The 22,679-nt window shown below is 43.9% G+C and overlaps 1 protein-coding gene across 2 annotated transcripts in view; it reads left to right on the plus strand.

Annotated features, from left to right (window-relative positions):
• The window catches only part of PIGN (phosphatidylinositol glycan anchor biosynthesis class N), a 1,076,629-nt gene that overhangs the window by 635,854 nt on the left and 418,096 nt on the right, over positions 1 to 22,679 (plus strand). For both annotated transcript variants that reach the window (XM_086965406.1, XM_086965407.1), the window contains exon 20: positions 17,121 to 17,232. In XM_086965406.1, the coding sequence (XP_086821532.1) occupies positions 17,121 to 17,232 (112 nt within the window). The remainder of the gene's footprint in view (positions 1 to 17,120; positions 17,233 to 22,679) is intronic.

Consider the following 22,679-nt stretch of genomic DNA (forward strand, 5'->3'; position numbering starts at 1 on the left):
TATATAAAATCGCATTAAAAAAAATAAAAAAATTAAAATAAAGGGCAAATTGCTGCAGTCAGTGGCGACACTGCTCTCACTGATTCCGGCCCTAAACTCCTTGAAATATTATAGTGGCATATAAAGTATTGATGTCACTCAGAATCTCTGTGACGCGGCATTGCTATGGATGATATCAGAAAAAGAAACATAACAAGCACTGACAAAACCAATGGGTCTCAACTTTGGGACCTATTGGCTATACCAACGTTTTTTAGGCATGCTGCATAACAACTCCAGTGTTGTGTAGCGTGGCTAAATAATTAAAAAAAAAGATTTTAAAAACAGTCTGTGTCATTTTATAAGCATGCTTGGACTATGCATGTGCATGCCTACAAAATGATGCTGCTTGTATTTTTTTCTTTTTAGTTACCAATGCAAGCTGTATTGGTAACTAAAAAGAAAAAGCAGTGACATGAGGAACCGAGAGCCAGAAGTCACATAGGCCTGTGTAGGAGGGGGTGATGGATAGGAGAGTGAGCAGTGTAGGAAGGGAGGGAGCAGACTTTCAAAAAAGAGCAACATGGTGCTGGTGGGGAGAAACACTCATGCGAGAAATGGATGCGGGACAGTGGGGAAGATTGAATTGGGTATGAGAGAGAACGCCGGGTGCGCGACAAAGTGGGCAAGGGAGATAAGTATAAGAGAGAGATAGCTGGAAAACACATGCACTCTAGTGGAGTGCTTAAGCAAAAAGAAAAAAGAAATGCCTGAAAATAGAGCAGTGGAAAGGTGCAAATAATGGGTCCATGCTTCGGGGGATGGACAGACAGAAGAAGAGGGCGGAAAGCCTACACACCCCAATGATTAGAAGCAAGCAAATGTTAGTGACAATGAAGTCAACCAATGGTAAGCAATCAGAGGTCTCTAAACCCCCTGTAAACTAACGATAGGTCTTACAATAGACAGCACATGGTCTGTCTAATAGGCAAGACCTAAAAATGCGGGTCTTAGCAGTAAGCCCTTCGCTTAGAGGAGCACAGAGGATGTTGCAGGTTATGTGGTCAGTGTGGCTTCAGGATCCTACTGCTCCGCATGCTAAGCCACAGGGAGGAGATGGAAAAGCATTACATGTGTGTTCCTAAGGGAGAAGATAGTGTGGCAGTATTTACATGGGGAGGTAAGAAAGAAGGACTACTAAATAGCAGCCGATGCCACCCGCGATAAGAATCTTAAGGTGCCATGAGTGGGTCCTCAAAAGACAGGTAATCTTCCACATTTTAAAATTGTTCCAGGTCGGAATAAGGACTTCATGAGAAATGCTGATGTGTATGAGCTTATAAAAGCGAATTAGCAGAGCGAGCTTTCTCACTGATGAGACCATGAATGTTGCGCTTTATAGTGCAATTGTGGCAGGGAATTGCGATTCTCCTATTAACATGACCAGAGAATCTGGATTTCATTAAAGACACGGAGGCTGACATTATGCATTATCCTTTAATAAGCAACTCACACAGCCGCACTACATCATAAAGGATAAGGTTCTAGAGTTAACAGTGAACAAGGGATGTATCCAGGATATGATCTGCCTCTTTTAAAAGAATTGCAGCAGGGCAGAACTTCACAAACAGAGAGATCCAAGAAGAGCTTGAAGAACATCGTGGAGCAAACTCAAGTAACTCAAAGGAAAGCTTCTCAATGGATAGCGGGTTCAACAGAATTGCCTGAAAGAAAGACATGATTAAGAATCAAGAGCCTAGAGAGCAATAAAACCTCATCACAATCAGAAAGATAAAAGAAGCATAGGCATAATAAAAGATTAACAACAATTGAAGTAATCGAAAAGTTCAATATCATAAAGACACATCAAAAGTTGTAAAAGGGAGGAGGGAGGGATAATGTCAGCCTCCGTGTCTTTAATGAAATCCAGATTCTCTGGTCATGTTAGTAGGAGAATCGCAATTTCATTACAAGACCGGAGGCTACATTATGCATGTTCGTAGCCCCGAAGAACAACATCAGACATATGCTCGATAGGCTTGCAATAATGACGAGCAAAGGTGTTAGCATTTGACCAGTCAGCAGCTTTCAGGATATCATCCAATTTACCACCTGACCAGAAGGATTTACTGGCCATAGCTCCTCTAATAGAATGTGCTTGAAATTTAGAGAGGTCGATACCAGCAAGACTCATGGTAGACTTAACCCATCTAGCTATAGAGGTGGAAGAAACAGGTTTAAAAGGTTTCACAAAAGAAACTAAAAGTTGATTTTCATCGTTAGGGCGTAGGAGAGACATCCTAGCGTCATACTCTTTCATACAAGCAACCACACAAAGTTTAGAGAAAGTGTCAAAACGAGGATAAAAGATAAAATCTGACATGGTTTTAGTCCTTCTTAGTAATTCAAACTTGACACCAAAAATATCATACCATCTATTAGAAATGTCTAAGCTTTTGATGTCAGATACTCTTCTACAGAAGACTAGACAGAAGAGAGTGGCGAGTTTGAAGGAGAGAAATTTTCTATTAAGGGAAGAGTTATCTGGCCAAGAACAAAAAAGGTCTAAAATACATTTGACATCGCAAAGGGTCTGATACTTAGGTCTAGGAGGTCTCCTTAGTCTTATACCCTTGAGGACTCTACAAATAATAGGATTTGTACCTACCAATTTACCGTTGATAGGGGAATGGCCCGCGGAGATTGGGGATCTAAAACAATTAATAGAACGATAAGAAAGGCCTCTATCAAATTTTTCGACCAGAAAATTTAGGATATTGACGACAGGAGTCTCCACAGGATCGAGACTCCTTTCCAGGCACAAATGAAACCATTTCTTCCAAATGTTGTTATACCTAAGGTGTGTTCCTGGTGCCCAAGATTCTCCGAGAAGAGAGAGAGCTGTCGACGAAAATCCAGACACTTCGTTACATTGCCTGACACTTTCCAAGCAAGAAGGTTCAAATTCCCCTCGAGAATAAGACAATGATCTTCCCCGTCTGCGTTTGAGACCAGGCCCGGAGAGGCTGGGATCAGAAAGGGAATGTCGCATGCTAGTTCCAGGGCTGTCGGGAACCAAGCTTGGGACGGCCAAAAGGGAGTAATTAGGATCAGAAGGCATTGTTCCAATCTGACTTTCTGGAGGACCCTCTGAATCATGGCGAAAGGGGGAAAGGCATAACCCAGGAAGTGAGACCATGGTTGGAGAAAGGCGTTCACAGCAAGGGCGCCCGGGTCTGGCATCCAACTGAAGTAGTTGGGAAGCTGGAAGGTAAGCCTGCTGGCAAATAAGTCCACATCTATGGGACCCCAAAAGTGGAAGAGGGAATTGAAGACGTTCACATCGAGTTTCCAGTCTGAGAAGTCTAGAAGGAATCTTGAATTCCAGTCTGCAGAAATGTTCGATTTCCCTGGAAGATATTCTGCCCTGGGGGAAATTTTGGGTTCCAGACAGAACATCCAAAGTTTCCTGGCAAGATTGGAGAGATCTGCAGATTTCGTTCCTCCAAGACGATTGATATAGGCTACAGCAGAAATGTTGTCCATTTTCAGAACAACAGACCTCCCTTGAATGGAGTGTTTGAAGCTCATAAGAGCGTATAAACCAGCTGTCAATTCCAGAAAGTTTATGTGTTGAGAAGATTCCGTCAGGGTCCAAACCCCACCGGTGTTCTGGTCTTCCAAACGTGCACCCCAGCCATGAAGACTGGCGTCTGATTCTAGGACAAAATCCGGGGATGAGCCAAAGATAGCTTTGCCATTCCAGGCGTCTAAGGTCTCCAGCCACCAAAAAGCTCTGCTCTGGCATCTTGGTCTAGGGAGACAAGATCCCCATACCATAGACCTGAATTGAGCGCTTTTCTCTTTAATCTCTGAAGCGCACGGTAATTCAGAGGACCGGGGAAAATAGCCTGGATGGAAGAAGAAAGAAGCCCAAGAAGTCTGGCTAGTTCGCGGAGTGTTAGAGACTCTTGTTTCAAGACGGACCTGATCTCTTTCCGGATCTTGGCAATCTTCTTGGCAGGAAGGAGGAGAAGACACTTCACGGTGTCTAGGGTGAAGCCAAGGATATCTATGGTCTTGCGGGGAGAGAGAATGGATTTTTCTCTGTTGATGATGAATCCCAGACTCTCTATTAAGTCTATTAAGTTCATGGAAGTTTTTAGATCTATTTGGAGTTCTGAGTGGGATTGGGACATGATAAGAATATCGTCCAGGTAGATGATGAGACGGATACCCCTTTCTCTTAGAATTGTAACGATACACTTCATGATCTTGGTAAAACACCAAGGGGCAGAAGAGAGGCCAAAGGGAAGAGCTTGAAATTGGTAAAGGCATTTTTTCCAAGCAAATTGAAGGAAAGCTTGATGCTCCATGTACATAGGGATGGTGAAGTAGGCATCCTTCAGGTCTAACTTGACCAACCAATCTCCTTCGAGAAGGAGATCCCTTAGAAGGTGGATACCCTCCATTTTGAAGTGACGATAAACCAAAAATGTGTTGACTTCTCGAAGGTTTATTACCAGTCTCCACCCTGTGTCCTTTTTCTGAACAAGAAAAAGCGTGCTTATGAATCTTGCATCGGACCAAGGAACTTCCACTATTGCGCCCTTTTTGAGCATAGAAATAATTTCCTCCTCCACGATCTTTTCCTGATCCTGTGAAAGGACAAAGGGTTGGGGTAAGTGTGATTGGAAGGGGATCTCCAAAAAGTCTATTTTGAAGCCCATGACGGTTTCTAGAACCCATGGGTCTTGGGTGATTGAATTCCAAACATGATAAAACTGTTTTAGTCTGCCCCCTACTATGGGAGGGAAAGAAGAAGAAGGGGTAGTACTTACTGGTAGAATTGGAGGTGTTGGGAGTACCACGACCCCTGGAACCACGGTTTCTTGGACCCCTTCCTCTTTGGGGAAAGAAGGGTTGTCTAGGGGGGTAGAAGCCCCTTCCAGTTCCTCTGAATGATGAGTAGGGTCGAAGATTGCCTCGGCCGGAAGAGGGACCCCTTCTGCCGGCCTCACCAAAAAGGTTTGTGTTAAACACTCGTCTCAGGTTGTTTTGAGCCCTGTGGAGAGCAGTGAAGGTAGAGACGTATTTACCAATCTCTTTGATTATATCCTCCCCGAAAAGAAGGCCTTTAGGGTTTTGGGAGGGTTCCTTCTCTGCCATATCTCCCAATTTTGGATTCATTTTGTTTAAAATGGACCTCCTTCTTTCAATGTTTAAACTGGAATTAGCATTGCCAAGGAGAACAAGGTCTCTTTGGCTCCATCCACGAACGAGGTCAACGTTCAAGGGGGTAGATGAGAGATGTGATTGTTCGGCCATATCCAAAATTCTAACCAGTGGGCCTAAGACATCTAAAAGACGGTCTTGGCAGCCTTTTAGAGCTCTCTCCAGTCCTTTTCTAGGGTCTCGCCCTAATTTAAAGATGAATTTGATAAGGTCTGGATCTAGGTTTGGAGTTTGACAGGCCCTCTCCTCAATGGTAGGTCTGGGGGATTCAGATCTCATTGTGTTTCTAGTATTTCTATCTAAAAGGTTTCTCAACCAACGTGTGACAAACTGGGAAACATGTTCCTGTGGGAACCACTTTGAGCTATTAGGGTGAGAGATGTTTAAGGGAGAGAACATTTCTTCTCCGATAGGATTCAAAATAGTATTTTTAGAGCTCGGTTCGGGATCAGGTTGAGAATTGAAGTCTTGTTGAACTTCATCTAGGTCAAAGACGAATTCGTCAGAGGGGTCTTTTGAGGAGTTGTCATCAAAGGAGGAGGAAGAGGAGTCAAAATCAGAGTTCTTTTTTTGTTTAGCACTATTCCAAAGTGTGCCGCGAGGGACACCATACATATTTGCGCCGCCATGGACACCGATCAAGGGAGTGTCCTGAGGGACATCAGGTTCAAGTGGGGCGCAATGGCCCCCCATCCAAGTTGAGGTGCTAGGACCTCCCGTACAATGAGAGGCGCTAGGGCCTGTAGTGCTTTCACAATATTTAGTTTTTTTGGGTCTCTTACCGTGTATAGGGGGGGTCTTGGGAATCACACGGTCTTTTAGAGAGCATGACTTCTTTGAGAGAGGACATCATACAGGTTTTAATCTCCTGTTGAAGGAATTTCTTCAGTGAATTGCCGATAGGTGCAGGTGAGCTTGCAGTGGCGTCATCTGAATCCATGTCAGACATGGTGTAGTAATATTAATAAAGTAAGGTGATAAAGCTTCTCCTCTCTAAAACCTCCTCTTTTTTTTTTTTTAAATTAAGCTCAGAATGTAATAAACAACTTTTTATTTTTTTTATAAGGTAAGGGAAGTGAGAAAATCAAAGTTCCTATCGGCTTAATGGGAATTAAACAATCCTTATTTAAGTATGTTAGTTAAAACAATCGGGTAATAGGGAATTAATATCTCTATTTAAGTATATTAGTTAAAACTATCGGGTAATAATCAATGTGATGCTAATAAAAGCTTTTCCAAGTCAATTGCGAGGATGGTGGCAAAAAAACGTGAAGGATCGAGTATCTCCGGCGGCTGAGGCAGAGCAACTGAAAAATATTGAAGAGCGCCTGAGCCCAGCCGCAGGAGAAGAGGAAAGTCGCATCGGAAGGGAGGCACGCAGCGTGGGCGTTGCTGATGGCCGTTCCTTCAATCTTGAAGTGTACACGGAAGACAGAAAAGGGTCGGAAAGGCGGAGGACATCGGGAAAGTTAAAGCGCGAACGCGTGCTGAGGGAAAGGGAGATTAAGGCGAGGACAACCATAAATTGGAGGTCCGGGGGGTGGTGGGGTGGAGTGGGGAAACCAGCGCCACCCGAGTGATTCGAGTCAATGTGAAGGGCAAGGCCAAAAGACGGCGTTAAAGCGTTACATGATGAAGAAGCATGGCGAAGTATCAAATAAGCTTCTAAACAGTGAAAAGACAGCGTTAAACTGTCACATCATGAAGAAGCATGGCAAAGCATCAAATTGGCATTTAAAGGTATTAAAAAGATATCATAATATACAAAATATAACTCAAAGTTGAGAGAAACAAGTAGTAGTGACTTATCTGCTGGCGAGCCGCTTTTAAAAGAGGCAGATCATATCCTGGATACATCCCTTGTTCACTGTTAACTCTAGAACCTTATCCTTTATGATGTAGTGCGGCTGTGTGAGTTGCTTATTAAAGGATAATGCATAATGTAGCCTCCGGTCTTGTAAGGAAATTCATGAGCGTCACATAATGCTCCTAAGAAGATAAACACTTGGAGCCTCTGGAATCCTCAGTCCATCTGGCCTGAAATCTCGTTCGGCACTTTGAGCACGTACAGTGACAAATCCTGCGATATCCTAAAATTGTGTGTCAGACAAGAACTCTGACAAATATTGACAGAGACCAGTGGCGCAGCAAAGGGGGTGGGGGTGCTGTCAACCCAGGGCGGCACCAGTTTTGGGGGCGGCGCCCCCCTTACCGCTCTCACCTGCGGCTGGGGCACAAGGCCTATCTAGAAACCCCACTGCCCATGTTACAATCAAAGACGTCATGAGGTGTGGCTCCTACACCTGGAATGGCTGTTGGTACCACTGGCCGCAGCACTGCTCTTGCCACCTCTCAGGGGGCACAAACATTTGTTTGAAGAGAAAGTAAATAGCTCCATTAGCCTTGCTCGCTTTCTGTAGTCTTCACACCGTGCTCTTCCTTCCCCTGTCCCCACAGCGCCAAATAGGACTCTGTTGACCTGCTACGGTTAGGGCCTAGGTGGTCATCCTGTGACGTCATGGACAATTTAAGGTTATAGGACCCGGGCTATCATTTCATATAACTTAGCTGAATTGATACTAAGGGTTATAATAGGGACTCCGTCGAACCAACATATTCTCTGCTGATCAGGCAGGGCTGCTTCAAATAGCAGAATGTTACATACTCGAATACAAAATAGAAAATAAACGTGATTTTCATTCATGCAGCTGAGTTGTTCCTCGCATCCTGGGCCTTAATATTATTTAAAGCCATCTTACAATTCTGTTTACTTAACTTTTGCGTTTGGTGTTCGCTTTGATACATTGGAGGGGTAATTAGCTCCTCATCATGGTTTAGGATGAGACGTGGCATGCAAACACAGTGAGAGATTGGGGGCAGAGAGGTAGCAAACCACTAAAATTAAAGGCAGAAATTCCATACTAAGACAACATTCTGTGTCTAAAAAAAGGTAGGATAGTTCAGGTTTTGTAATTGCTCATGTACCTTAATGATGACATCACCGGATATTACACAATGATGACGTCATGTAAATTACCTCGTGACACTCAGGAAGGCGCTGTCCTGGCCCAACTCATGATGCAGAAGTTAGTAGTTGGCTCCAGGCGCAGTTCTGACAACGGTTGTTCTGGCCACACACCAGTTCCAACAAGCACTGGCAAAGCCGATAGGACGGACCTTGGTAAGCAGGTGCAAAGGTTACATTTACTTTTATTTTTTATCGCAAGCATATGCCACAAAAATAATAAAAAGGAGAAAACATGACCACTCCCTTAACTTGATAGCCAAATGCTTGCAATAACATTTTTAACTTTTAAAATATGTAAACAGTTGCACAACATTTTAATAGGACAGTGCTGTTGCTTCGTGTCAGGCTGAGGTATTCGTGGAGTAGGAACAAAAACCATTTGAAGTTTTTACATTTTTTTAATCTTAAATCGTTTTCATTGAATTTTCAGAAAAAGAACAAATGAATGATAAACACAGTGATAACATAATAATGATCACAAGAATACTGACGGATAATAATAAAAATCAGGAGGTGTACCTCAGAGGGCTTCCTGAGAGGGGCTGACAACATCTTTCACTCATCTCCCAGTGGCGTAAAACACATAGGAAGGTATGGAGGTCCCTGAATTCCTCCTTTTCCTTCACATATGACCCACCGTGAAACTTATTTCATCGAACACCTTCACACTTACACACATACTAGGGTGCTCGTCCTCTAAAGTGGATTTACAAGCGTACACCCCCCCCCCCCACACTCCAGGATTGTTCGAATAGGGTTTGTTTATCCATTTCCTTTAATGTACTGCATAGAAACCATTTTGAGTTTTAACACACACCTCAGGAACAAATGATTCCTATTGACACAAAGAAGAGTTACCGTTGGCTGTGAATCTCTGTAACATGAAGACATGGTTAAAACACACATGGATAAATGGATAAAAATAAAAATAAAAAAAGAGTGATATAGAATGCAAAGAAAAAAACACCGAACTCTGTTTTCCCGAACTACCAGAAACCATCAATTTAATTATCCTAAAGTGATTTATTAAGAGATGTTAAGAATAAAAGGTACCGTTCAGTCTAATACTGTACCTCCCTAAAATGCCCCTCCCTTTACTGGCCGGCTTTCTTCTCGCATGTGAAGGCAGTTCTAGTTTACAGTTCTATAAAAGTTCCTTCGACAGTGCCTCTTAATGGCTGAACGTAGGTCCATCTCACACTGCTGCGTTAGGAAGTACAGGCTCTTTTGGGGCAAGGAGCCATCAAGAGGGTGCTGACTTCAAAAGCAGATTGGGGTTGCTACTGCAGCTACTTCTTTGTGCCAACGGATGAAGGTCTCCATTCCATGCCTATCTTTGTGAGAAACGAGTCCAGGATATTTGGGCTATGATGTTTCAGCCTCATGGATTTCGATGAGAATAACTCTGAGACTGCTGGGTCTGATGGCCTCTTGTATCCTGCTGGTGAAGTACCCTCAATGACATATACAGGTCTTACAGTGAGACCTGAAGTCCCAGTGGGCGCAGCACGAGGGGAATCTCACCTACCTGCTCCAGATATAGGATGGAATGCCAAAAGGCACACAGTGGTGGCTGACTAACTGTGATTGGGTCAGCAGAGAGACCCTTCTCCTTTGCCACACCCAGACCTTACAGTGGTGCTAGAAGTGTCACTCCTGGGTTGGGGTGGCCATCTGGGAGAGGCAGAGATCTGAGTAATCTGGCTTCTGGCAGAGTCTCAGCACCATATCAAATTGGAGTTGAAAGTGATTTGCTTGGCATTGAAAGCCTTCCTTCCCAAGGGAAGGCTGGTTCAAGTGTTACCCGACAACACTACTGCCATCTGGTATTGCAACAAACAGGCTGAATGGCTTGTGGACCCTGTGCCAGAAGGCTATGCGCCTTTGGACATGACTGGAACATCGGGACATTTTCCTGGCCAGAAAGTACCTGGTGGGCTCTCTGAACATCAGTGCAGATGAACTCAGCCGTCAATATCTTGTGGATCACGAATGGAGTCTCCATCAGGAGTTGGTGCAAGGTCTCCTCCACGACTGGGGAGAACCTTGGTTAGATCTCTTCGCTTTTACAGAGAATGCTCAATGTCAGCTCTACTGTGCATTGAAGTGTCTAAGGTGGCCTTCGCTCGAGGACGTATTTCATCTTGAGTCAGACTCAAGTCTCCTGTACACCTTTCCTCTGAGGACACTTCTTCACCAGTTCTGAATAAGATCAGGGCCACCCATGCCCAAGTCATCCAATGGGTAAGGATTGGGCAGAGTGTATGGTATCCTGAAATCCTGAGAAAGAGCATTGGTCCTCCAATCAGGCTGCCCCATTCAGGAGGGTCTCCAGCACAGCAACATGGTAGGGTCTTAAACCACAAACTGCGCATGCTCTGCTTTCATGCATGGAGATTGAGCAGTGGCAGTTGAGAGTATCCAGTCTGCATCCCAAAGTATGTTAGGTTATCTTGGCAGCCAGGCAGCCATTTGTGAAAACTGTATACGCCTGCCATTGGGACAAGTTTGTGGAATGGTGTGCTGAAAAACTTGTTGACCCACTTTCTGCACCCTTGTCTAAAGTGTTGCTGTTTGTTTTGTCCTTAGCCCAGCAAGGACTTGCTCTGGGAACAGGTAAAGCATATCTTTTGGCCATCTCTGCTTTATTGTGGTTGCTGGACCAACCCTTTCTGTTTAAGTCAACCATTGTGACACCTTTTCAGAAAGAACTTCAGCACCCCCCCCCCCAACCTTTTGTTCTGCCCAAGGGGATCTTAATTTTGTTTTAAACTGTTTGATGTGTTCTCTCTTAGAACCCATGCATATTTGCCCATACGCGTTCTGACCACCAAGACAGTCTTCTTGGTGGCATTGTCATCAGCAGAGATGGTCAGTGAGCTACAGGCTCTTTCTGTTCACCCTTGATGCTACTTCCCTAACAAACCGACTCTTCAAAAGCATGCCTCTTTTCTGCTAAAGGTGGTGATACCACATTGGCCAAACCATCATGCTGCTGACCTTCTTTGCTCCACCTCATCCCTCTAAGGAGGAAGAGAGACATCACTGCTTGAACCCAAAAAGAACGTTGCCATCTATATCGATCGCACCAAAGAACACAGGGTGGACGATCAGCTCTTTGTTGGGTTCACTGGAGCAAAGAGTGGGAAGGCAGTGCAGAAACGGACCACCTCCAGATGGGTTGTACTCTGCATAAACATCTGCTATGCATTAACCAAGAAGCAACCCCCAGAGGGCTGCGCGCTCATTCTACCAGAGCCAGAACTGCGACTGGAGTAGTACTCTCCCTTTCATCCTTTTATAAAGCTCTCTGATATCCCTCGAGATCTGGTTCGCACTATATAAAACTTTATAAAATAAAAAAATATATATATACTGTGTTAGCTCATGGGGTTCCTGTCCTCGTCATCCATCAGGCTGCTACTTTGGCATCTTTACACAAGTTTATCAATCACTACTGCTTTAACAGCCAGGTTTGTGGTGATGGACACAGCACTCATTCGGTCCTCCCAGAATTTTTGTTCTGAGTCAGTCCACAGACCTACCTCTGGAGAATTATTGCTTTGGTGTCTATTCTAAGGTAAGGGACTTTGTAGCTGGAGGTCTCTCATATGAAAAAATTACTTACCTTCGGTAACGCCTTATTTGGTAGAGACTCTATCTAGCTGCAGATTCCTTATCAATCCTCCCCGTTCTGCAAGATGGACTTTTCCGCCTAAAAATGTCCTTGTGGGCTCCTAGAATTTGCACACTGGTCTTAACAGCCTTCTGATGTGGCTCTGTACTTCTGGCAAGAAATTATTCACATAAAGAAACGGATGCCAGCATGCTGGAATGGCATCTATATAGGCACCACACACTTCACATCCTATGCAGACGATGCCTATGATGCAGAGCCGAACAACACCACCTACTGGCGCTCAGAGGTACTGCTCAATATTTTCCAGATCCAGTCTGATACCTGGGGAATATTCTAAGGTAAAGAATCTACTGCTAGATAGAATCTCTACCTGATAAGGCATTTGCCGAAGCTACGTAACGTGTTCATGTCAGCCACTGGCAATCGAGATGACTGAATTTCATTTCAAACCAATGCATCTAGAATTTTCAAACTTTGCATGACTGAAATCTGATAATTTTCTCCTTAATTCACTTCCGGGGCATTCCCTCTCCTCTTCTCTTCTATGTGTACTCTTTTCTGTCTAGAATGATAGTGACCTCTGATTCTTCTGAGTAAGAAAAATTGCAGGGGGCAGGAGACAAAAGCACAAAGATGTAAAGACAGTAGTATAGCAAGAGGTGTGAAATAGCTGTAAAAGAAGAAGCAGAGGTAGAAAGAAGCACGTGGAGAAGGAGAAGAATAGAGATAGACAAGGTGCTATAGTGATGTAGAGAGGCAAAAAGAGCTATAGATAGAAGACAATATAGAAGGAGGATATGAGGTGGAGAAATAGGTATGGTAGAAAAGAGGCGATTTAAAGAAAGGGATAGAGACAGAGGCATAAGATAGTGATATAGGCTTAGGATAGTGTTAGATCTATAGAGAGATGCAAGGTAGAAAGTGGTGGGGTAGGGAGAAGGACAAAAAGAGAAGTTGTATATAGAAAGACTCATAAATAAAGAGATGGTGAGGTGTGCTAGAAAGGGTGAGCTAAAACCGAGAAAGATGTGCAGAAAAATGAAAGAGAAAGAGAGAGAGTAGGTAATGATAGAGTAACAGGGTTACTCTTGAAAATGAGATAGTAAGAAAGGAGTAAGGTAGTGAATGAAGTAATGTAGAGGGGATATAGGTACAAAGAGTGAGTTACCAAACAAAATGTTAGGTAAATTTAGAGGTTAGGTAGTAAGAGCAGTGAGATCATGAAAAAGAGGCAGAGGAAGGTGGGGTATAGAGAGGTGTATTGAGAGAAAGAGGCGAGGAAAACAGATGAGATTGATAAAGCTATGACACAGAGGGGGAGCTACATAGAGAAGTAGAGCTAGATAGAGACAGAGAAGTAAAAAGAAAGAAGAGGGAAGTTGAATTAAGGAGAAATATTTGAAGGTTGTTTTAAACTTCATTGCCACCAACTGCATGAGAGTGCAAAGTTACCTTTGGGCGGGCTAGGTAGGTACACAAAGCTACTGTGCAGCGTGCATGTCCAGATGACATTTTTAATAAGAATCTGTTTTTATTCACACTCTTATTACAATGGGAACTTTGGAAATTCCTAGTCATTTTTCCTGGGGTATCTTGGAAGGTGGGGGCTTTGGGCAATTGCCCATGCTTTGAAATGGTTGTGCTTTGCTGTCCTTTGCTGGACATTTTGCTTTTAAATTTGATTCACCGTGGGAGGAGCAGTGAATTGCAGAGGCCTACCCAGGCATCCTGGTAAGCCTTAAGGTCAGAGCCTGAAATCGGTAGGTGTTAGAGCTGCTGAAAAAGCAGCAACCTACCACTTGAATCGGTAGTTTGGCAGCTATGGAATTGTCACATTGCTCTTGTGTGGGTGTGGACACTCTTGTATAGACACTCTAGCCGTTGCCTGTAACACAGACAATGTGCACATATTAATTCACAACGTATAAGGTAAGCAGGGCTCTGCCTGTAAGTGCATATCAAGAAAAGGATCTGTGGGAGCCTATAGGATTGTGCCATGCCCATGCTGGTCATGCGGTATCATACATGTAAGGGGACTGGTGTCAGGAATGGGGAGGGCTGATGCAAGATCTGTGAGGTGTGTTCCTTTAAGCCTGAGTGGACTGGCCTTTAACAGCTGGGGCTCTGTGAATAGCTGGCCAGCATGGGTCTAGGGTGGGCCGTCTGGGTTAGAGTAGGCTGCAGTACTGTTTAAATAGCATTGAGCTTTAAGGAGGCTCTCTGTCTGGTAGGGAAGACATTACAGATGCTTGTACCCATACAATTATGACATTGTGTTTATAACATTGGCACCAGTCCTCCCAGAGTACTGTATTAGGCCATCTTCTCTCTCCTCACAACACAGTTATGACTAAAAAAAATCCAGCTGCTGCCGGTTGTATTTTCAGCAGATCGCTATTCTAGGGACTGGGATGTCCTGTTTCCGGTCACCGGTGCAACTTTTTCGCACTTATATTTAGCGAAATGGATAAAGTTGAAAGATGGACCAATGCGTTTGTGAAAGGGATACTGATACTCTAAACATACTGAGGGACAAAACCAGTTAGGTGTTTTCCCATAGAGAAGAAGCGGCTAAGCCTGGATTGTCCTGACCTTGATATTTTGGAATAGTATGTGATTTTCCGTTAGTACAAGTTTCATTTTTGTCCATTTTGTAAATGTAAATGTACATGTATTTATATAGCGCAAATCGCCCACATCGCAGGCATCTATGCGCTTGCTTAGGGAACCCGTCCTGGTATTCCCCTGTTAGATAGCCCCGGCAGGGTATCCAGAAGGTGAAAGCCAGGCATCCCGCCACGAGGGGCCGTTGTGGAGATTAAGCAAGCTATTGCCCAGAGTCGCAGAGTGTGAACCCGTGAGTCGAGTAGGCACCGGAGCGAGAATTATCGAGTCCGTGGAATTATTTAGCCCAACCCCCGTCGAGGCGGGGAATTGAACCCTGGTCCAGGGCCGATCTCAGCTTCCGGGTCTGCCGCCTCTAACCCCTGAGCCACACTTCTCCCACATTTTGTGTTGCCTTACATGGACCTTCCTAGATTATGTCAAATGGAAGAGAGTTAAAAGAAAGTTTATGTCTTTTTATTAATAACACTGGTAATTGGGGAGAGGAGTTGGCCTAACGGCTCGGCTAGAGTGGTAGACCTCGAATCTGGGGAACCGGCATTGAATCTCGGCAATGACGATGAACATCCTGTGATTCTGGGCAAATCACTTAATCTCCCCGTGCCTTACAAACATGAATGTCCTCATGTAACGCAACTGGTGCTATGTAAAGCTCTATGATACCCGATACCTTCAGGTCAAGTCCGCACAATATCCGTAAAATAAAAAAAATTGTGTGCAAATCCGAGACATTTTTGATGCTCTTGTTCTCATGAAACTTATCACACTCTTTTGGATAGCAGGCAGAGTGCGCCCACAGAATATCGAGGTAGGAATCTCGATGGCACCAAATATCGTGGACACAATATTACAGGACAAAATATTGAAAGATAAGTAACTCTAGATTGTCTCTATGTAACCAGGGTCGGACTGAGAGTCCAAAGCACCCCTGGCAATTTTGTCAGACTGCTTTTGTTACTGGGGGCCGATATTCCAGCACCGGTGCAAAACCGGCTCCCAGTAACAGATCCGGCCCCATCCTTCCAGCCTCCCGGGAAAACGCCCGCTACACCCACTCCACATATATGTACCTTGACAATATACATGTCTTCAAGGTGCATAAATGTGGAGTTCGGAATCGTAAATCTTTACTTCCTCTTTTTGTGCGTACCTTTTGATATTTTGTCCCTTGTTATTCTGTCCATGATATTAGCAGTGACGGCCGGCATTGATCGGGGGTAAGGGGATGTAAAATAAGAAAAAAATTACCTCATTGCTACGTCTCTCCTCCGCGTCGGGAACAGAACAGGAAGCACCCAGGCTTCTCTAAGCCAATTACAACACTCCAATGCAGTGTTATGATTGGTCTGAGTTCCATAGTTTGGTGCTCAGACGGGCAGTGGGCACCTAGGCATATTGTCCCTCCAGGCTGTAATAAAGCATGGGTTAGAACATGCAAAATTTGCATGACTGTTTGGTCGGCCCATTGTGGCAGTTGGGTGTAAGCCAATTTTACCATGTTTAGACAAGAGAGCTCAAACACATTAACACTGGTTAGCAGTGGTAACATGTACAAAGTCCTAAAGCCAACAAAAATAAATATCAACAAAAGGAGGGTAGAAGGTAAATATTTTGGGGAGACCCTGCAGAGAGGTCTAAGTCCAACAAGGATGTGCTCCAAGACATAGCTGTCCATGGGTAAGCCGCCCAGGCATTCATTTCTAACAGCATGCCGAGCCTTGTCAGCCTAAATAATGCATACAAGTAAATACATATTTAATGATTTTGCTCGTTTGGAAAATTGATGCTGTGAGTTGTGGGACACCTGCCATGTTGTAGGAAAAGGGAGAACACGGTCTGCATAATACTAAATGCTTAGTGTGGGATGCACAATCGAATTCATTTAGAGGTCAGATTATAATAGCAAGAAAGACGGTTTTACAAATGTTCTTGCGCAGATTGGAAATCAATTGTGTTTTCTTCTCCTCACCTTGATTTCCTATTTTTCTCACTCTTTAAAATGCATTTCTTTTCAGTTTTGATCACGTTGATGCCTTTTATTGCCATGTCTTATTTTTTTTATTTTTTTTTAATGTTTTACACCTTGCTATAGTCCTGTCTCATTCCCTTAGACCTTGTGCCCCCATGCACCCCGCGTGCCTAATTCTAAGAGTCGGTTAATGGAAATTGCCCTTCCCGCGCGCCGTCCACCTGCCCTCTACGCTGATCCTCCGTCACGCGCATCACTCGGCTGCTTTCTCATGTGCCGAGTCAGCTTTTCAGCACGCGCTGATGGGAGGCTGTGGTTCCAGAAATACTTAGGCAATTAAAAAGTCGCCAAAGGCACTAGCTGTAACAGCAAGGAGACACTTTAAAGGACACTGCTGGGGATAGAAGGACAGCGTCAGTTATGCTGCCCGTACAAGGCCCAACTTGTATGGCTGCAAACAAAAAGGAGCAAATCTTCCCTATCATTTGCTTTGCAGAATCTATGCGAACATTATTCAGTATCGTCGAAAACACACGTAGTTCCAAGGCTCTCATGGTTCCCGTGTTATAAATGCACGTGCGTCGTCATGTCTGTGTGTTCAGTCAGAGTTGCCGTTGATGGTGACAGTTGTGTTTGTTTTGCAGGACGGTTGCAGGTGTGCTGACGCTGCTGATGGGCACCGCCTGCGTGGCAGCCCTTTGGAACAGCCAGCACAGATACGTCACGAGCTACGCTCTGCATATCCACGTGGGCCAGGTCAGTTGCCCCCCCTCTCTTGTCTGACAAGGCTACAGAGACTAAATGTTTGGTAATTACGTTGAACGCACGACGCACGCTCATCAGTTCACCTGAGCCCAACGTTGTAAATATGTATTTATTTATATGTATTTATTTATTTATAAAGTTTTATATAGCGCGAACTTGATCCTGAAGGATATCAGAGCGCTTTACAGTTAGAGGGAGAGGAAGGAAAAAGGTCACAACAAGACTAAAATGGGGAAACTCATATGCATAAAATCATATAGTGCAAACATAACAGATCCTCTATTCCTGTACTTTTTTTTGTGTTTGCCATCTCTTATATTATTTTACTTTTTTAACTATCCCGATTGTATTTGTAAGTATGTAAATCTCCTTATGTAACGTACTTGGTTCTATTGTAAAGCGCTCCGACACCTTTGGTAAAGTCCACGCTATATAAAATGCATTAAATAAATTAACAAAGGCGCCCCTGCACAATATGGTTACCTTTGCGTAATCAAAATGGTATGCTGGACGGTACAAAGGAACATGGGGCTTCAAGTTACTGTTGTGCAGAGCTTTGAACTGGTTGGTAATCTTTGCGTTTTTGCAGAGCGAGATGGCCAAATAAAGGTGGCATTAGAGAAATTGCTAGCATTGTTGAAGTCCATGTAGGCAGTGCTTAATTTGTAAAATAATGAGTGCCTGTGCTGAGCGGCCCATGCCCGGTGCGGCTAAATGTCGGCGCGCTGAATTCTAAGGCTGTTTATTATTGAATTCACATCACTCCTCTTTAACCCACTGCCAGACACCCCCTGCCAATTTCTTTTACACTTTTGGTCTTTGTAATTGTCTGATGTGGAAAAATAAGTGCCAGTCTGTAAAAAAATAAAAAGTGCTGGTGGCTCCCATCGGCTCCAATTACGGCTCCAAGGTACTGACTTGAGGACAGCTGCAGCAGTTCTAGATCACTCGCCCCATCACGCATGTGTAGCACAGTTGAGTACCAGGGACATATTATGTATAGGGTGACCACCTGGCAAGACGGTGAATTCTGGACAGTGACAGTAAAAATTCAAGACAGAAGGTCAAACTTCAGGACAAAAATTCAGGACAAATGGTCAAACTTCAGGACAAAGGGTAGTTTTTACTGACACATTTAGGGGGTTGCACAATTATAAAATAGACAGTTGACAGAAGTGCAAGCCAAAATAGGTGTAAAGTATTTTCCAACACCACAATAGGTTTATGCTCTTTAGTTGTATTACACATTTGAGTAATGAGCAAATGTTTACCTATATTTGGACGCATTTAAAGATGAAAAAAACAAGCACATATATACAGTTCCAGCAGAATTAGACAGCCGACCATGAATGTCAGTGCAAGGAGCAGCGCTGTGCTTCTGAATGTAGATTTGGAGTTCACATGCAGTAGCACTACTAGAGAGTGAGAGAGAGAACAATTATTGTGAGAAAGCAGGAGAAAAGGATATATGAAGAGACGGAAAGACAGAAGGTTGGACCAATGAGAGTGACCAGTGATAGAAGAAAGTAAGGGCGGGTAGCTCAGCTAAAAGAGAGAAAGAATGGATGATGAAAGAAAAGAGGCTGATATAAGAAGATGGGACAGAGAAAGAAGTGGAAAACAGATACCGAAAGATGCTGAGGGTAAAGGTTGAAAGAGAAAAAAGGTAGAGGGGCAAATAAAAGGCGAGGTTGAGGTAACAGAAAAATCATGTTTGGTAATGAGAGAGGCAAAGACTAATGGAAAGGTAGGGGAGAGAAGGGAACAGATAGAGAAAAGGGAAACAAGAGAGAAAGAGGTTGAACAGGGAGATAGCAGAGAAATTAAGTGAGAGTTCACTTTCTAACTTGCATGGCCCCTAGCAATATACTTTGCTAAGGAAGCTGAGGGGGATAGCGCACATGTTGCTGATATCTGTGTAGAACTCTGTTTGCAGGTCCTGCACAAAAATAAAAGTGGGCAGTATGTACTGTGAACGACATTCACAAGCTTTCCTAATTTTTAATTTTACCAAAACAGATTCCATAATTTTTGTTAAAAGCAACCACTCCTGAACAGTTGAGCCTGATCTTCAGTAGCCTCTGCCTCAAAAAGAAAGAGAGGGTCTCCTATGATGTGAAGCAAGAGGAGGGACAAGCAGCTAAAGAAAGAATAAGCCCTCTCTCCAGGGTGTCTGTTACATGAAAAATGTAAATGTATGCAATTAGTTAATCAGCAAGTCTAAGAGCTGCTGGGAAACCTGTTATATACTGTGTGAAGTACACTTGTAGGTCGAGCTTGCCAGACATTTCAATAACTTACAGGGTCTTATAACCTGCCATTTCTTACCTTTGGTAGCCTTTATTGTCAGTCTGATTTGCTAACTTTTTTCAATAGCTTTCATTGTTCCAGCTTGTCCATCTTGTATCTGCCCCTCCCCTAGAGCATAGCCTGCTTACCATCTCTTATTGGTTGGCGTCTATCCTTCCACTCATCACTGTTAGAAAACATTGTTTCACTTTTGAGTTTAGCACTCCATGTGAGTGCATGTATTTTTAGCTCTCCTTCTCACATCTGTGTGCTCGCCCCAAATGCCCACCCCTGTGCTATGTTTCTCTCTTATGTACTTCTCGTCCACCCTCCTCACACTCAGTGTAGTTCTCGCCCTCGTGTGCATCTCTGCCCCAGCTTTTGATGCTGTCATTTTTGGGTGCTTCTTGTTTGCTTCTCCCCCTGTGCTCCATGTTCCTCTCTCCCCTGTCCTCCTGTTCTGTTCTTCACTCCTTGTTTGTTTCTCCCCCGGCTCCTGGTGTTGCTTACTCCTGTGTGTGATGCTTCTTCTTCCGCACTCCCATTCTCTCCTCTGTTTCGCCAACTACCTGCAATCCATTTATAAGCACCCAAAAAAATGTGGGACACATTTGCTTCTTCCAACCTTTTGTGAAGCATTGCTTGGTTGGTATCAGGTCATTCATTTTGGGAGAGCTTTGTGGTAAATGAAGCCTTTAATAACCTGTAGGCCAGTAATATTGGATAGGAACGAAACATCAATTTATTCCACTGCATCTCACCTAAAACTACCTACTGATCCCCAGGACCCTTTCTCTCATTTCTACTCTCTGGCCCTTTGAGACTCCTGCTCAGAAACATCCCTGATGATCCTGCTCATGCAGAGAACCCAGGAGTCTTCTGCTCACTTTAGGTGTCCTTTCAATTCTGCTCACTCCCTGGTGTCTTCGAATCCTGCTCGACGTTAGTTTCACTTGGATCCCTGTTTACTGTTAGGCCCTGGATCTCTTGCTAACTCTTACCTGGAAGCGCCTGCTTACCCTCAGATCAGCTTAGACCATGCCACCATGAGATTACTCGATGCTTCTGTTTACTCCCAGCTCTCCTGCTGCTCTACACACACAAAGACCCTGAGCTTCCCACTCACCTCTAGATTTCTAAAGCTCCTTCTGACTCCTAGGCCCCACAGCTCGCTCTTCGGTTCCCTGTGCTCAATATAGGTTCTGAAGGCTCCAGTTTACGCTGACGCCTCAAAGGCCCGGGCGTCAATCTTAGTTCCCAGAGGCTCCTACTCACCTTGCTCAACCTCAAGTTCTGTAGCACCCCTCATGCTAAGAATTCTGAAGTTTCTATTTTCCTTCCGCTCCTAAGGTTACTGCTCAGCTGCAGGTCATTAAAGCTCCCCCCTCTTTCCTGTCCCTGAAGGTCCTGTGCACACTGCAGGTCACTGAACGTCCTGGTCACTTACATGTGCACAAACTCCATGCTGACACTGTTTACTCAAATACACTATATGATCTCCTTGTTTAATTGTTCTCACTTCTCAGGTGTTGACTGAAATATCACTCCACTGCATGAGAATAACTTCTTCTTATCCCGAAGTGCAGCAGTGCTTTAGGAGCTCAGACTCTCTGCCCTCTCTGAAGGGGCTGTGAGATCTGCTAGCTTCTGTCACCTGCCCCTTACAGTTAGCTGCCTGCAGTTGGAAGCTTCCCAATACTCATTTTCAAGTCAGTGGAGTTTCTGAGAGTAGGCCAAGAGCGAGACTGGTGATTATCCCATTCGGAGGTCTGAAGCAAACTTTACAACACATAGGTTTTTTACTGTCAGATATACTAGAAAACATTACTCTCACCTATGAATAAAACAGATTTCCCAGCATAGAGGAATTACATTACTAACCAAACATGCAAAAATTCTGAGTGATTTAAGTGCCTGTTGCAGACGTTTCTTTGCAAAAGTTAGGTCACAGTTTGGACTCTGACAGGGCCAACTCATTGTAGTGTAGTTCCTATATTCCCAATAGGCTCTGCGCATTGCAATAATATATCCTATAGATTAGACGTAGGACTGAGGTCGACTAGGTCTCTATCGAATATATTAAACTTAATAGTGAGTGCCAGCTAGCTCAGAGGTCACTAGAAACGTTCTCAAATTCACAAGAAGGGATTAGTTTCTGACAACCGCATAAACAAGACACTTTGTTTTCCAAGAATAAGAATATATCTCTCATAGTCACAGAAACAATAGATAAGTATTTCACTCAGTCAATCGTGCATGCTTTGTTTCAACAGAGTTTGTAGAGAAATAGAGAGACGAGCGTTTTCAATAAAAAGGTTTATTGAACAGTCTTCTTTCTCATACAAGAGAAGTGAACGGCTACAATCGTTATGCTGACTGCAAAGTATAATGCGTACAGCGAGAAAAGTATTATAAAATAATACTGTAAGAGCATTGTATGGTTTCTAAGCCATATAAAAATACATACATAAACTACTCAACTGATGCTTTTAAAATACGCCTACCCCAATGTACCTAACCTAAGTCTAGTACGCGGGAAGAAGTAAGTATTGTGTAGCATAGGTTTTAGTTGATTTTGCCAAGAATCTACCAAAGGTTTCTCTAGGTTCTAATCAGCTCCATACCTTTGTTAGAATTAAGGAGGTCTGGTATCTCTGTCTCGGGACTCGATTTCCCAACACCCCGCAAGGGGAGCCTGGAAACACTGGAGCTGGATTCTCGTCGAGAGAAGGGCAGCCTCTTGATCAGTGAGTCAGCTAGAGAGTCGGCTTCCTTCAGCACTTTCTGTAGCGCGCTGCGTCTGGCAAGTAGATAGTCGAACTGCTCCGAACCACTGTATCTTGCTAGAGCAAGTGAAGGTATATTTATACCTTGAAGGTGTTTAGGAATGCCACAGTTTGACGTAAAGTTGGGCATATGAACGTCAGGAAAGAACCCCTAGGGAATAGTTGTTCCTTTCAAAGTACATGAGTTCTTGGACAAATCAATATTAAAGCAAGGGGAAGTTCCCTAACTGCTTAAGCCGATTTTCCAAGAAATCGTTGTGACGTTTGGTACAGGTGGAAGCAGCCATGCCTGTATTTGGGTAGCATGGGCTATGCCTAAATAAGGGCTTGATTTCTATGCCTTTATAAGGGCAATGTGAATTG

The sequence above is a fragment of the Lissotriton vulgaris genome, chromosome 4_1, assembly GCF_964263255.1.
Source record: "Lissotriton vulgaris chromosome 4_1, aLisVul1.2, whole genome shotgun sequence".
Taxonomy (NCBI): domain Eukaryota; kingdom Metazoa; phylum Chordata; class Amphibia; order Caudata; family Salamandridae; genus Lissotriton; species Lissotriton vulgaris.